We start from the raw sequence: 15535 nt of genomic DNA, 5'->3' as shown, positions 1-15535 counted from the left end.
TGACAATATGCGGTATAACATATTTTATAACTGCTGAATGTATTCATTAAAAGCTGTATAATATCTGCAAGCTTTACAACATTTTGTAAAAAATAATGTAAGAAAGATTAAAGGTTTTAGTTTTGGGTGACAATGTTAATCTTAATTCACAATACCCCATGACATTCCCCATAAAAGTCCCCATAATGTTTCATTAGATACATGACCATGTTGTGATCATGTACACTCAAAGTTTCTCTTCAGGGAAAACAGAATAACGAGAAAGTGACATATTAATAACCGGTGGTTTGCAGCGTCCTTTGGTGGACAAATACGGTACCGCCATACAAAAATATATAATAATATATACCTAAATTCTAGAAAGCTATGCGCATGCGTGTGAGTAGCTGTCCCTCTCCTGTGATTGGACCGTGGAGCAACCCGGAAGAAGTCTGGAGGTCCTTTAGTGGAAGTTGAGCTAACGCTTCCATGTTGAAGGTCCGGAGTTTATGTGAAAATGGGTGTCAAAATAGAAGTGTTTAGGGTAAGTAGCCGCTACAAAATGATTTAAATATATGTAGCTTTGACTGTAGGTAGTTCACGTATGATACTGTGCGTTTTTAGCAGAGATCATCGAGGTAACTTGATGTGTTGCGACCTCGCTGTTGTCTAACACTGGTCATGACGGTGTACGTGAGGACAGTTGTCACGTGTGAAGTAGTGACCGTGTAATCTGGTGACCCCGGTTGCGTGTAGTGACGACATGTTGTAAACAGGAATATTTTATTATATTACTATCTGAAGTGTTAAATAATTCGCATTCTGGTCTTATTATGTTAGGTTGCCTAAATGTTCACGCTATGAAAACGGTGCTTCGACTGTTTTGGGGGTTTAATACATGTTTACATTTGTGTTTGCTCCTTTATTTAATATCACAATCCTACACCCTTTTTTTGTGTTCGACCTGCCAAATCTGTTGATGGCTGTTATTTAGACAAGAGCAAAGACCCTTTGTGTGCTTTCCCAGAGTTTCTCACCCCTCAACCCGGCCATCCTTACTCCTCTACCCCTTAAATGTGCCCTTCGGTTATTTCTAACTTTTCTTGCCAAGCATCCTGTAACATCTCATCTTCAACCGTGCTCAGGCTGCTGCTTCTCTTTCTCCTGGAGAAGGCTGTGTTGAGCTATGAGCGAGCACAGGCTGAGGAAGGTAGATCCCAACCTACTCATTCTCTTCACCCTGACTTTTGCTGATGGTCAGTGTGAAATCCAACCTGAGGGGGAGTTGTTCTCCAATGTGTCCTCTTAGGAGTATTACTACTGTAGTTCCGCATGAGTCGGACATGATGAGCAATTTCATTTTCTGATTTTTTCCTGCGTGGTCTCAAAGTAGTGCGGTGAGACCATTCCCGATGAAGTCATTAAAGACCTGTGACATCATTCCCGATGATGATGCCATTAAGAAATGTGACTTCCTTCCTGAAAAATATTATCATTATGAATGGTGACATTAAGAATGGCAACATTATTCACGACCATGTCATTTCAGTCCTGATATCTTAGGTCCATGTCTCTCATCTCCAATTTCTCTCCAACTGCTCCAACTCAATTTCTTTCTTGACAACAGAAAGAGACCCTTTTGTCCCTGTTACTATCCATTCAGTGTTTATTACACGGATGCACACTATCTGAATATCTCCTCATGTCTAGGACTTCAGTGAAACTGAATATTATTCTTTGGTGACACAGTTTAACTAAAATGATATTCAGAAATAAAACTTTTGAGGGGACAACTAAATGCTCTCTTTCTGTTTACATCTGACATTACTGACACATACACACTATTGTCACCATTTAACAGGGCCTCTCTTTAATCCAATACACCTGCTGGTCTGGTTGTGCTTTGTGCAGATGATGCTGTATTTGTCCTTTCCTGTGGCCATGTTCTGGGTCTCTAATCAAGCGGAGTACTTTGAGGAGTACATTGTGAAGAGAAAGGTCAGTGCTGCTGTTTCCCCCTCTCTAACTGATTCCATTCAATGAACAGTGTACTTATGTTTTTCCTTCTCCATTTCTCTCATCCATGGTGACATCATCTGTGGTATCCAGAGGGAGATCTTCCCTCCTGACGAGGGTCTGCATGTAAGTGTCACACACACACACACACACACACACACACACACACACACACACACACACACACACACACACACACACACACACACACACACACACACACATCTGATTGTATCGATTCAGTTTGATAGCCTGCACCGCTATAGCTATTGTGCAATTCTGAGGAAAGGAGCTCAACCATTTAACATTTATTTACACAGTATTTTCATTCAAACATGGTCCATGCAGTTTCTAGTTAGACAGCTTATAATAGTTTGTCACTGTAGGAATTCCAGTGCGAACAACATATTTTAAACATATCTTCAAAAGGCAGCAGAGTTTGGACCTCAGGAGAACCTGTAGGTGCCGTTCTGTCCACCAGGGGACTCAAAGTCTTCATCTTTATTTACAGAGAAAAGAGTTGGAGGACTTCAAAGACCGAATGCGCATCCGCAAGGAGCAGCGGATATTAAAGCAGCTTTCTTTGGCGTCTGAGAACTGAAGCTTATATGATGAAGAATCACGAGACTTTCCAGAACACCAGATGGAGTATCTGGTCACGTTTCTATTTAGGTTTTTTTTTGCAAGAGGCAAGTGATTGGACTGGAAGTGCAGTGCAACATTGAACATCTTTTTGGAAGGTGATACTGCTGAATTTTCCCTTGTGAATTTCCATCACACAAGTTGTTGCATATGTCAGTATTCTGTGCATTTAAATGTCTGATCAAAATGAATGTGTATTTCTCATACAAAAGTGAAAAAATAATGATTTGGCTTTGCAATATGTGTTTCTGCGTCATATGTTATTCCAATAATTTATTTTGTAAGTTGTTTATATTTTGGCAGGGTTTCATTTTGTGTAGTTTACCAATAAAGCCTGATTGTTTGTTTTCACTGTAACAACTGCTGTGTGGTTTGTGATCATAATAAGAGCTTTTGTTTCACCTCACCTTCATCCGCTAGAGACATTTGAGCAGTGATATGAATGTCTTGCACTCATCCTTCCCTCAAAACCCTGGCACAATCCAACTATCCCTGCTATCCCAGACCTGCACATTTATAGAATTATGGGCAAGTTCCCATGTGTCAAATTAGTACTGAAGTTTGCCCAGGTCTACCATTCAAGACCACAAGGGGGCTCCTGTGGTCTTAAAATGGGTTTCCAGAGAGTGTAATTATACACCCCAGCAGCCTGTGCATGGACAGGCCCCCATAAATCATTGTAATACATGGGACACCAAAACACATTCCCATGTAAACCTGGATTTATATTTACAATGTGTATTAAGATGATGGTATCACATTGCACATCCAGTATGTAATATGCCTGAACAAGATAACTTACATCTATTTCATGGATTAAACTTACATTTTCTGAAACAGGTTGAGGTTATCTGGATAACTTTGCTGAGTAATTCCCAGAACCCCCCTAAAATCTGGAAGAATGGCCAATATCAAAGATAAAAATGTACTTAGCAAAATTATACAGATGACTCAAGATAGACAAACTTGATTCTGATCTCAAAGTCATGGAAGTGTACCTCAGATTTCACTTGACTGTTGAAATAAAACTACTGTTTAATTGTCTCCTGTATTCTTGTGTAAGAGTGCTTTGAGTTATTTAAAAGTGTCTTATTTTTACACTACAATCGCAGCAGAGTAAAGTTTGACGCTATGCTTTGATGACATAAATGATGACGCTTGTGTCTCTGTCTGACAGATAGTCGCTCATCCATTTTCCAGAAGGAAGTGCACAGCTCCAGTGCCGGGAACTATAAGGTTAGCCTTGAGCTCATCGACAGCTGCACTGAGTCAGGGCTGGAGTCCTTGCATGACACAGATATCATTTCATCCTCTATATGGCATTGAAAAGTGAATGTCAATTCAAATATGTGTTGAGAAGTGAACAAAGTAACAACAGCAAGGTAATACTTGTTATAACAGGTTGTAGTGATTAGAACTTGCTTATGACAAACACTTAAACACATAAATCCTTTTGAATATAATTTATGAAACTCAAAGTTGGAGCACTTCAGAGTCCAGCTATGCGTGATCTTCCAAGTATGTCTTCTGTGAGAAGGTTGTCTTTTTCCACTGGATATCCTCCAACATCCCCACTGATCAGAGTGAGTGACACAATTTCCCCATGGCTCAGATTATACCCTGAAATAGTATTTGGCAATCAGAAGGTGCCAGCTGGATGGCTCTGGTGGCACCAAAGCTGAGCTGAGTGCTTTACAACTTGCTAGCAGCTGTTTCTTCATTCAGAAGTGTCATTCAACGATACTAGAGCATTATAATATTTTATAACGTGATAATCGTATGTTGATAATACCTTGCCATGATGTCAGAGATTCTGTCTTTGATAGTCATCTGGGTGCACAGTGAGTTTATAGAAAGGCAATAAAAACAACACAGTGGAACTCAAGGATCATTTTTACAATATAATTATGAGTTATAGTACGTCTGAATCCGACAGAAAAGAGTTTCAGCGTTATTGAAAAGTTCAGTGATACAGCAAAATCAGGCAATAGAATTAGATCAATGAACAAAGACCAGAAAAAATAGATGTCAACACATAAAATATACATCAATTCAAATATAACAAACGTGGGTTAATTCCACAAATAAAACAACAAGAAGTGCGTGTTGTAGCAATTCAAGACGTTCAATTTTTAATAGAAACGGTAACAACTGCCACAACAATATGTAAGTGTGTGACTATAAATGTTGACAACCCAACTGTTGTCATGATGATTCCGTATCAGTTAGAATCAAAGAAATGTAGCTTGCAATACCGGGGTCAACCAGTAGGCGATGTTTACCACCGACAAGCTGCTTGAACGGGAGCAGCTCAACAACACGGAAGTGACCGTCAAGCTGACAAACTGCTTCAAGATGGCACCGGGCGGGCTGAAGGCGGTAGTGGGAGAAAGTAAGTGACAAGATCACCATAGTATCGCAAAATATTCGATATATAGGAGTTTTAGAAGCGTATGACATTTTTCTGTCCCGGTCTGGAGCGGTTTCATTAATTATACTGTCACACCGAACACTGGGGAAGACTGTTCCTGCTCCGCTTCCTCACAAAATGCGAACGCTACCAAACACAACACACATATTAGTCGAAAAGCAGCAGGACGCCGCTGTGTGTGCGCGCGCGTGTGCGTGTAAGTGTGTGTTTGTTATCTGAGGCGATAAACCATACAATGAATAAGCGCTTTGTTGATGTGACTTTGATGGACATTTAAACAGTTTGCCTGCTGTTAGCTCGGTGGTGCGTTCATGGCCAACATTAGGCAGGTGTAGGAAGTGTAAGAGCTAACCGGACAATGTGCCTGTCGAGAGCGAGTTGATCCCGTTTGTATTCATCTCCTCTTAGTTCTTTAGACTTCAGGTCAAACTAGCTTATCTGGATACTCTCTAAATATTCAACAGGTTAATTATATTATTCAGAGCCGCTGTGATGTGACGCTGACGGCGACAGTTCAATCTTTAACTCAGATGTCGACATGTCTGCTCAGATTAATTGTTGTCAAAACGCAACAAAAGACTGATTCATAATATTTATTATGGAATTGCTCTTTGATTGTGATGTAGCTGCAACTTGAGATGTTTAGACAACCAGTCAGTCAGACAATCGTGGCAAACGGAAATATAATCGTTTGCTTTATTTGCTTTGTTACCACTGAATGAAACTTGTGCCTCAAGTTTATAGTCACATTACATCACAGCAGTATAAACAGGAAGTTGCAGTGCAGTTTGGATGTCAAAGAAAACTATAATAGAATTGAAACAGTTAAGATAAATCATAAAGTAGTAGTCTAGTCAAGAATGACTCCAGGTAGGTATGTATTGTTCGTATCCCACTCCAGGAAGCAAGTGGATGGTATGTGGTAGTTATAGGTAAACTAAACCAAATGTTCCGTGGAATGAGTGATACCTTTCTAAGACATATTGAGGAAGTTTGTGGGTAAAGATCATGATGTTGCATGTCATGAAATTCTTCATTAGTCATGTGTCATGTTGCCTTCCCCTTCCTGTGACAGACCAGTGAGTGACACAGCCAATGTAGCATTATGGGACTGAGAAATGTCTTTTGAGACAGTTTGTGTTCCATTCGTACCACACCAGAACTGCTGTGAAGAGACTGGAGCAAATATGCTATGACATGATTCTTCTATGCTACTAAACTCAGCAAGCAGTATAACACAAGGAAGTTACACCCAACCAGCTGACCGAGTTTGTAAACACATTTGCTTAATATGGGCTGGTTGGACTGTACTTCCTGTTCCCCCGATTGAAAGAGTCCAGACATCTAAGCTTCTGTGTTAATTCCATCATGTTTTTTTGCCAGATTTAATTTCTAATGGACATTTGAATTTCCTGCAAGTGGTTTTTGGCTTTTGTTAATTTAACCACTGTCAAAATGCTCACCTGTCCTGAAGACAGTATTAAATTTGTTGAATATGAATGACTTGTTTTCAGTACAATACACAGGTCAAGCAATAATCTGAGTTCCGTTGATATTTATACTTTTTCTCTTTGACAGAAATCCTCAATGGGGTCATCAAGAGTGTGAAGAAGGACGGAGAGTGGAAGGTGACTGTTGTCATAAGAAGAAAGGAAGCCCCTCGTATGGTCCCGCTAAATTTATAACCATCTTACCTTGTCTTTCTGAAGGTCCTGATTGTTGACCACATGAGCATGAGGATTCTGTCATCCTGCTGTAAGATGTCCGATATCTTGGCAGAGGGGGTCACCAGTAAGTATTCGGGCAGTCATTGGTCCTGTTCCTGGTCCTGCATCATTCGGTTCTGTGTATAAGATGGTGGATCAACCTTAAAGCACTAATAGATACTGTATCAGTTTTGGTATTTAGGTGTGATGTTAAATTGTGTGTCATAACCAGATGCAAAACCTTAGTCACCTATCTCAGTTTAGTTAAGCACTGGATTTTCTGGATTTTAACTGTTGAAAGTGTTTCTCAAAGTGCTTTATTAAATGAAATGAGCCAATTGAGTAAATATCCTGAGGACGTCTGGCCCCAAGTTCAGTGAGATGTTCCGACTATAATGGCCCTGTGTGTCACTCCATGTGTGTGTACATTTGCAGTTTCATGCTCTTTAATCAGATTGATTTAGATGTTGTGCAATGTCTGTTCTGTGCTTCTCAGTTGTGGAGGATATCAACAAACGCAGGGAGCCCATCTCCAGTCTGGAGGCCATCTATTTGATTTCACCAGTGGAGAAGGTGAGCAGTTTCATCCATTACACGTTAACAGTGTTGTCATTGTCTGTGTCTGACATATTTCCTTTCCTTCTTTTTCAATGTCTTTACATTGCAGTCAGTTCGGGCTCTCATTCAAGACTTCAAAGACACCGCCCTCACTTACAAAGCAGCACACATCTTCTTCACTGACAGTAAGATCATTTGTCTCTTTGTCTTAAATCACATCTAATACAATATTCCTCTTTAACTGAATGATTATTTCTGTGTTAATCCCCCAAATTCCTCCCATTCTTTTGATTTGTCGTTAAAATAATCTATAGAATGCAACAATTTAAAGTTCTTGTTGTTTTATTGACACTTTCTGCATTCCTAATAGTTCTTCCTCTCCCGCAGCTTGTCCTGATGGTCTCTTTACTGAGATTGGAAAATCCAGAATTGCCAAAGTCGCCAAGACTTTAAAGGAGATCAATGTTGCTTTCTTGCCCTACGAATCTCAGGTGAGAATTTTCCACAGCTGCACCAAAGTTCAGACGATCCGTCACAATACAAAGTTGATTCCATGAGGTTATTGTTCCTGCTGTGTTTGTAGGCCTGTACAGGATGAAGCCTACAAGCATGTTGGTTATATTAAACTGGTCCTATTGCCTCACACTCTTCACACCTTTGTTAGATGTGTGAGTGTGTGTTTATGGTTCCACATTTTAAACCTAACAAACTGCTGTGTTCATGCTTCCTTCTTCTTCCCTCTAATTGTCTTTGGGCTGATCCTGTTCCCCTGCAGGTGTACACCATGGATGACCCCACCTCCATGCACTCCTTTTATAGCCCCAAAACCACCGTGGATAAAAGCAAAATGATGGAGAATCTGGCTGAACAGATCGCAACCCTGTGTGACACTCTTAAGGAGTACCCTGCCATCCGCTACCGCAGGTACAGAGGCCCTGCATGAGGTTCACGGAAATCTGTTTTGCTAGTGAAATGAGTTGGTGACTCTGCGCTGCATTGCTCTCTCGTCTCTCAGGGGCCCCGAGGAGAACGCCAGACTGGCGGAGGAGGTCTGCCAGCGGCTGAACGCTCACAAAGCTGACAACCCGAGCATGGGCGAGGTCAGGACCTGCAGTGATACTGTACCGCCCACCACACCTGCTATGGGTTTTGCATTTTTTCAGACACACCTGACGCTGTAGTTTCTTGTGTTTTCTCAAGCTAAACCACCTTTTCATATTTATCACTTTGTAATTGGGAAGCTTTGTGCCTTCGTAAGTTCTATACGTTTCCGTGGCTTCTGGGTTTCATTTCATTTGGTGTCCCTGTTTTTTCTGACTCTTTGCTGGATGTTGCTCTCTCTCTCTCTTCTATTTCCTCTTTACCTTTCTTAGCTGACATGTCCTTCCTCCTGCGATGCGTCTTAACAGGCACGTAAAACTGCTCTCTTCTTCGCCCAGACATCTGATGTACACTACATCAACACAGTGTGTGTGTGTTTGTGTTTGTGTGTGAATGTGTGTGTGTGTGGTCTACACTTCCTCTATATTTCTCTTGGCTGCGCTCGACATGCACTATATGGTCAAAAGTATGTGGACACCCCTCCCTTAATTAGTGAGTTCCAGTGTTGCAGCCACACCCGTTGCTCACAGGTGCTTAGAATCGAGCACGTAGTCACACCATTTCCATAGACAAACACTTGCAGTAGAATTTGTCTCACTGAAGAGCTCAGCGTCGTGGAGCGCCACCTGTGCCGCAACGGGGATGTCCAACAAGCTCATACTGTAGGTGTGGTGGTCTGGCTTCCACTTTCCTTTGGCTTTATAGTTTTTCTGACAGTTTGCTGAGTCGCTACCACAATTTCAAGTCTGTATTTGGATCGCATCTTGTGTGTTCAGTAAAGGACTTTTTGTTTGTTTTCATATGTCGGACAGTGAAAAATAACTACTCAATTAGATTTTATGAAAGCTAAATAGCTCAGTATGATCTTCAGTTAGCATTGGATATTCATGAAGTTGTTTGTTTTTAGGGCGCTGATAAGGCCCGCTCCCAGCTCATCATTGTGGATCGCGGCTTTGATCCCGTCTCGCCCATCCTCCACGAGCTGACCTTCCAGGCCATGGCCTACGACCTGCTCGATATTCAACAGGACATCTACAAGTGAGTGACCTGCAGCCGCACTGCTTCTCTTGCAAACGCACAGTCTGTCCATACTCACTTGGTTGTGTTATGTACGTCCGTTTGAAGGTATCAGACATCTGGCATTGGGAATGCAAGCGAGAGAGAAGTGCTGCTGGATGAAGATGACGAGCTCTGGATGGAGCTCAGACACATGCACATCGCCGATGTCAACACGTAAGTAACACTCTACATGCGCTTCATCTCCACACAGGCTTCTTCCAGGTATAAATTTAAAACTTAGACTTAGACTTGTACTGTTAAATAATCTAATGAAATGGTTCTTTCATTCTCGTTTTGTGAAATGTTAAAATTTGTTTGCGGTTTTACTTCCAAATGAACTAAACTCTTCCCAAACTCCTACAGGAGAGTGTCAGAACTTCTGCGCACCTTTTGTGAGAGTAAGAGAATGTGCACTGACAATGTAAGTGTCCATGTGTGATACCGACTCTTAAGATGTTGTTAGAGACGCCAGACATAAAGATTAGACTTTAGCTCTGCTGCACTGTTTCCTCAAGTGTGTCTGTCACTTCAGGCCAACATAAAAGACCTCTCTCAGATGTTGAAGAAGATGCCACAGTATCAGAAGGAGCTGAGCATGGTGAGGAAAGCCAACATGTCGTCGTTAATATCATTTTTTGACTTACAACTCTATTCGGTGGCTTAACACATCTTTCTCCTTCTTCACAGTACTCCACCCATTTGAACCTAGCACAGGCTTGCATGAGCAGGTTCCACGCCACTGTCAACAAGCTTTGCGAAGTGGAACAGGTCAGTGCTCGTGTGACAAGTACAGATGGTAACAATCGTAACATTACAGATCATCACATCGTTCATGTGATGGAGTTTTTCCAAACCATCAAGCAGCTCTGACACGTTCAAATGAGTCTTTGGCGTATTTCTAGATGGATTTATTTATAGATTTATTCCAGTTGAGTCGCTGTTGAGTTGGAGTTGCTGTAGTAATAACCTGAGCCGAATTATGAATCTCTAGGTTTATATCGAGGGATCTGGTCGGATATCCAGCTACAGTGTATCACTCACTGACAGGCGGCATCTTACGAGAGCATGTCTGACACGCACACTCATTACATCGTCCCAGTCACTCAGCTTGTTGAGCATCGCCAAACCGTCATACCATCCTCATTAAGTTACTCTGGCGCTCTTAGTGCCAAATGGGCAATGTGGGGATAGTTAATCGGGAATCTGCATCGGAAGCCTGCATGCACACAAATGAGGAGGAAGTCGTTATGTCATCACTCAGTATAAAGACCTTTAATAACACTTATATCAGCTGCTCTGCCACGGAGAAATCCCCTCCATCAACAGAAGCTTACTGGAGCCTTGAATAAAGCCCAGACCACTGTCCGGTATCTGGTTATTGTCTGAATGTGCCAACCTTACCCCAGCTTCCAACGGGGCAAGTATCCTGTCACGTTCAGTCCTCTATCAGAGGAAGCTACATGGACAATGGGAACTATTGGCCACGCGCGGTTGTGGCATTATGTACTGCAGGTGTTAATGGGGCCTTTTTCTGGGACCGCCTCACTGCGCGGCACTAATGGATTCTCAGTATGTCTGAAAGCCGCCTCTTTAATCCATTGCACATGTTTTGACTGTCTGACTGCACAGCACAAGCCAAATGGCAACGTTTCCCTCTCAGCTGCTCTTGAATACATGTTCTACATTGTTCTGGCAACTCAATACATATGTGTGTACACGCCTCTGTAGGAATGGTGGACCCTAATTGTAGAGCATGTTTATATGGCTTATAACCTTCCCCCAGTGTCAGATGCACATAAACATCTCTGTTGTTGATCCCTACTCACCACAGAGCTTACACAGAGGATTTTGGGAAAAGATTCTTTCAGTTCCGACATTAAGAACAGGCAGTTGGACTATTTTCCCAGCAGCATACCAGCCTTCACCAATCATTATCTCACATCAGCCGCCCTGTGACTCTGCTGCCAGCTGACTGGAGGTGTCATTTGCAATTCACGATCCCCGCTCGAAGCTAATGATTAACTGCGGTTTCTTTCCACAGGACTTGGCGATGGGTGTAACTGGGGAAGGCGACCCTATAAAAGACGCCATGACCAGAATTGTGCCTGTTCTCCTCGACAAAGAAATGGACCCGTACGACAAAATCCGAATCATTCTGCTCTTCATTTTCCACAAGAAAAAAGGTGGGCTCACTCACACAACTAGTAATGTCCTGTTGGCCTGTTAGTGTTACCTGTGTCTATGTGTTGTATCTATTTGGAGACTTCCCTTTTCTAAACACCAAACACCTGGTTCTCCATGCAGGCATCGGGGAGGAGAACCTTACCAAGCTCATCCAGCATGCAAACATACAGCCAGACAGCAACATCATCAACAACCTGCAGCTCCTGGGCTGTAACATCATCGCTGGGGTAACTTTCCCGATTGCACTTAGATCGCTGCATTCTTTATGGCATTGGCTCATCATGTTGCTCCGTTAGGGCGCCAACGCTGGGAAGACTCTGCCAGAGCGAAAGCAGCGCACAGATAGTACATACCAGCTCTCTAGATGGACGCCCACCATTAAAGACATCATGGAGGTATGAAGGTCTGATGAAGGTTTCAGGGTTTGCTATGAATTTGAGATTTGTATCTAATCTGTTTTTCTATGTCCTAGTATGTCATAGATGACACACTGGACAGAAAGCAATGGCCCTTCATCTCTGATCCTGCTCCAATCGGCACAACTCAGACTGCAGTCAGGTGGGTGCTCGGAGAGGACAAACTACACACACTGTAGTAGTGCGCACTGTTACATCGTTGGCATGGTTGGCTTGTGAATGAATGAGCAAATCCTTCATCACATCTTTGGGACGTTCAGGACGTTCATTGTCATTTTTTTGGTTGCAAAGCGACACTGCGGCAATCATGTGGGCCACCAGACAGGTTATTATTGTCCCATCAAAGCTTTTATGGCTGTGGCTGAGTTCAAGGCAAGCTTTTGACAAAGCGAGTTGGAGATGAAAAGTTTGGCTTTGAAAAGCTGATAATCCCTCAGGGAGTTCCCATCATGATTCTGGTGATTACACAAACCACTCTGCATGGCACTGGACTCACACATAATCTGAGTAATGCGCAATTCCCCGTCTACTTCCTTTTTAGCAAAGTACTTTCTCATATTTAAAGCTGAGTAGTCATATTCACAATGACGCTCCCATTATTGACGACAGCTGTTGGGTTATACTGTATATAAATAATATCGTTCTATAAAAAGACTCATCTTTGTCCGCAGTTCTGGCGTCGCGTCGCGACATGTTGCATCTTACAGCTTTGACGTAAACACTTCCAAATCCGGCTGCTCGTGCCGCTGGTGCTTTCACATCAGTATTGGTTGAAGTAATAATCATGATATTTCAAATGTCGATGACTTTCAATCTCATTTCATGGTATTGGGCGGCTCTCATGTTTCTGCTTTTGTAGATCTGTTTATTTGTCCGTAGCAATCGGATGAAATTAGCTGCAGATAAACATGCTGTTAATTTAGGGAAAGTTTCTTGTAGCTGAAGTATTATTTTCATTCTTTCACAGTGCCCGTTTGGGACAGTGGCACAAAAACAAATCCCCAGCAGAATATCGTTCTGGCCCACGGCTCATCATTTTTGTGATCGGTGGGGTGTCGCACTCAGAGATGCGAGCTGCCTATGAAGTTACTCGAGCCCATGATGGGAAATGGGAGGTGCTGATTGGTAAGAACTGAAAATTCAAGAAAGGATTTTGCACATGCTTTCTGCGAAAGACTGCAGCAACTCAGAGCTCTTGTCTCTTCTCAGGGTCGTCTCACATCTTGACGCCAACCAGCTTCCTCAATGACCTGAAGACTCTGGACCAAGTTCCTAATCCAGATTGTTAGATATGAGCAGGGAACAGGGAGAAGCTCACTGAAACAAAGGGTTGTCAAACAAGACGATTGCTTACTGGTCTGCTGTTGTAGCATCGCAGACACCCAAAGTCAAACATGAAGAGAAATTTTACAAATAATCATTATAGGAAACACTGGTGATTTATATAAAAAGAATATTTTTATTGTTGTGAAATGGGTTCTGTATATACTACTGCTGTGATTTAGATTGTGAACTATTTAATTTGAATATTGACACATGAATATTTTGACGATTGTATCTATTATGTAATTATATCGAAATTCTCACATTATTTTGTTAACATAGATTTAACAAGAGAATTCTTGACCTTTCAAAGTTTGCTACCTTCTGTCTTCTTGGTGTCATCTTCTTTTGTCCCCTTTTCCGGGAAGTTTCCTCTCGCACAAAATGTCTCAACTGCTGTTGTGTGAAATCTTGCACATTTATTATATACTTCTATATAGGATGGCGGGGAGAAAGTGTGGTGGGTGTTTGTTTCTTTGTTGTCAAAATGATTAATAAAAGTAACTTAATATTCACGCTATTCTTGTCTTGTGCATAATTGACTAAAAGGCTTAAAATCTTGCCAAAACAATATTTGAAATCCATCGATCCATCCTTTCGTTCTGGAAACCTTTGACCTCAATCGCAGCAGGAGCTGATGGGTGAATTCAGATGGAGAATGGTTTGGTTGGAACCTGCAGCTACTCTGCCCTCACGGCTTACAGATCAAATGTAGTTTGTATTCAGGTTTGCTTTACCTGCTGGTCAGCACAGTTTGCCTTCAATTTGAATATTCATAGTTGTTCTTTTGTAACAGCCAGCAGCAGGGAAAGAGCGCCTGCCTGTGAGGCTTCACAAAATGGAAGAAAGGAAACCTCGTGCTTTTACAATGGCAATGCTCGAAATCTCCAAAGTGCAGTGAAATTCGTAGTAAGAAAAGATTTCCCACACTTAAGGCAGCACAAGTTGTTACTTGTTTAATTCCCATTATGCTGGTTTCTATGGGGTTGAACATGAATTGGGTGAGTGTTGTGATATTCAGTGGAGCGTACCTGCTTGAAAGCTCATTACAAATTAAGTGTTTGTATCTCACACCAACACTGGCAGGTCGTTGCATCCAAACACCTTAATCCCGACTGGACACATGTGTTTTTGCTCCATATCATTATAATGCTTTTTTTCCTTACATGTAAACATAATTTTAAGTACAGTTCAGGTCAAAAGGGGGGCACATATACCTACGAGTGAGAGGATGATCCTTTTTCTATGTTGAGGATTATGTTTTCATCTGGGATTATAGATGGTAATGTTAAGAGGTAACCACTGGCCTGCGGCCCTAATGGCAGTGGGCTAATACTCAGGGCTTAAGTCTATTTAAAAGCCTGCACCAAGCCAGATTCACTACACATGAGAGTAGAGCAACATCATCCTGGATCAGACTACAATCTATATTATATGAAGAAATTAAAGGAGCCATCCTCATTGAAGAAATTATTTTTGTCATTTCTTTTTAAATTCTTAATTTTATTTATTCATCTATTTTACCTTATTTTATATTTTTTCAAATTTCCTTTCTCCTTTTTGTTTCATTTTACACAATGGCAGCAGCTGAAGTTGACTCCAAACTGGACTCTAAGGACACAGTGCTGGTAATGTTTGTACCATTCACTCTTAAATTGTGTACTTTTTAGCTTTTTAAGATATCAATGCGTAACATGCCCTTTGTTGTGATATTGAATAAGCATGTATATTCTTTAAATATCTTGAGCATCTCATGGAGCTTCTATGTTGGGAAATAGATTTTGTCACATAAAATAGTTTATATTTGTGTTGAAATCACATAACATGGGGATCAGGGCCCCCTAATGTGACACGCAGAATACTTAATGATTTCTTAGACACAAGAATGTATTGGAAGTAATCGTGTGCTTCTGTTTAAGAATCATGTTGAGCTAAAATTATGAATAATAACAGATAAAATATTTTTCAAAATTCAACTATAGGCTCCTGAACAGGAGCACATTCTCAAGATCCTGAGTCACTCGCAGCGCGGGCGAATGGATGAGCAGCGTTGTGTCCTGAATCCTGGGAGATCGGCACAGAATTCAGGCACAGGTTGGGACACTGCACAATCAAAACCA

The 15535-nt window shown here is 41.6% G+C and overlaps 2 protein-coding genes across 2 annotated transcripts; both read left to right on the top strand.

Moving 5' to 3' along the window:
- The first annotated feature begins 407 nt into the window (after nt 1-407).
- On the top strand, nt 408-2985 carry pet100 (PET100 cytochrome c oxidase chaperone). The gene is made up of 4 exons (XM_076143966.1): nt 408-523; nt 1891-1977; nt 2089-2121; nt 2507-2985. The coding sequence occupies exons 1-4, from the start codon at nt 497-499 to the stop codon at nt 2594-2596; spliced, it is 237 nt and encodes a 78-aa protein (XP_076000081.1). The 5' UTR covers nt 408-496; the 3' UTR covers nt 2597-2985.
- Nucleotides 2986-4934: 1949 nt separating this feature from the next.
- stxbp2 (syntaxin binding protein 2) lies at nt 4935-13930 on the top strand. Its single transcript, XM_076144237.1, has 19 exons — nt 4935-5029; nt 6647-6696; nt 6778-6859; nt 7271-7347; nt 7442-7517; nt 7720-7823; nt 8108-8256; nt 8348-8432; nt 9341-9471; nt 9559-9666; nt 9856-9913; nt 10025-10090; nt 10180-10260; nt 11534-11675; nt 11797-11903; nt 11973-12071; nt 12149-12234; nt 13060-13217; nt 13302-13930. Exons 1-19 carry the CDS (start codon nt 4993-4995, stop codon nt 13379-13381), a joined length of 1776 nt encoding a protein of 591 aa, XP_076000352.1. The 5' UTR covers nt 4935-4992; the 3' UTR covers nt 13382-13930.
- The last annotated feature ends 1605 nt before the right edge of the window (nt 13931-15535 follow it).

The sequence above is a fragment of the Genypterus blacodes genome, unplaced genomic scaffold (assembly GCF_046128005.1).
Source record: "Genypterus blacodes isolate CSIRO-AG114 ecotype Tasmania unplaced genomic scaffold, CSIRO-AGI_Gbla_v1 ptg000028l_1, whole genome shotgun sequence".
Taxonomy (NCBI): Eukaryota; Metazoa; Chordata; class Actinopteri; order Ophidiiformes; family Ophidiidae; genus Genypterus; species Genypterus blacodes.
The sequence above is the reverse complement of the archived record's forward strand: the minus strand, read 5'-3'. Positions and strand labels throughout refer to the sequence as shown.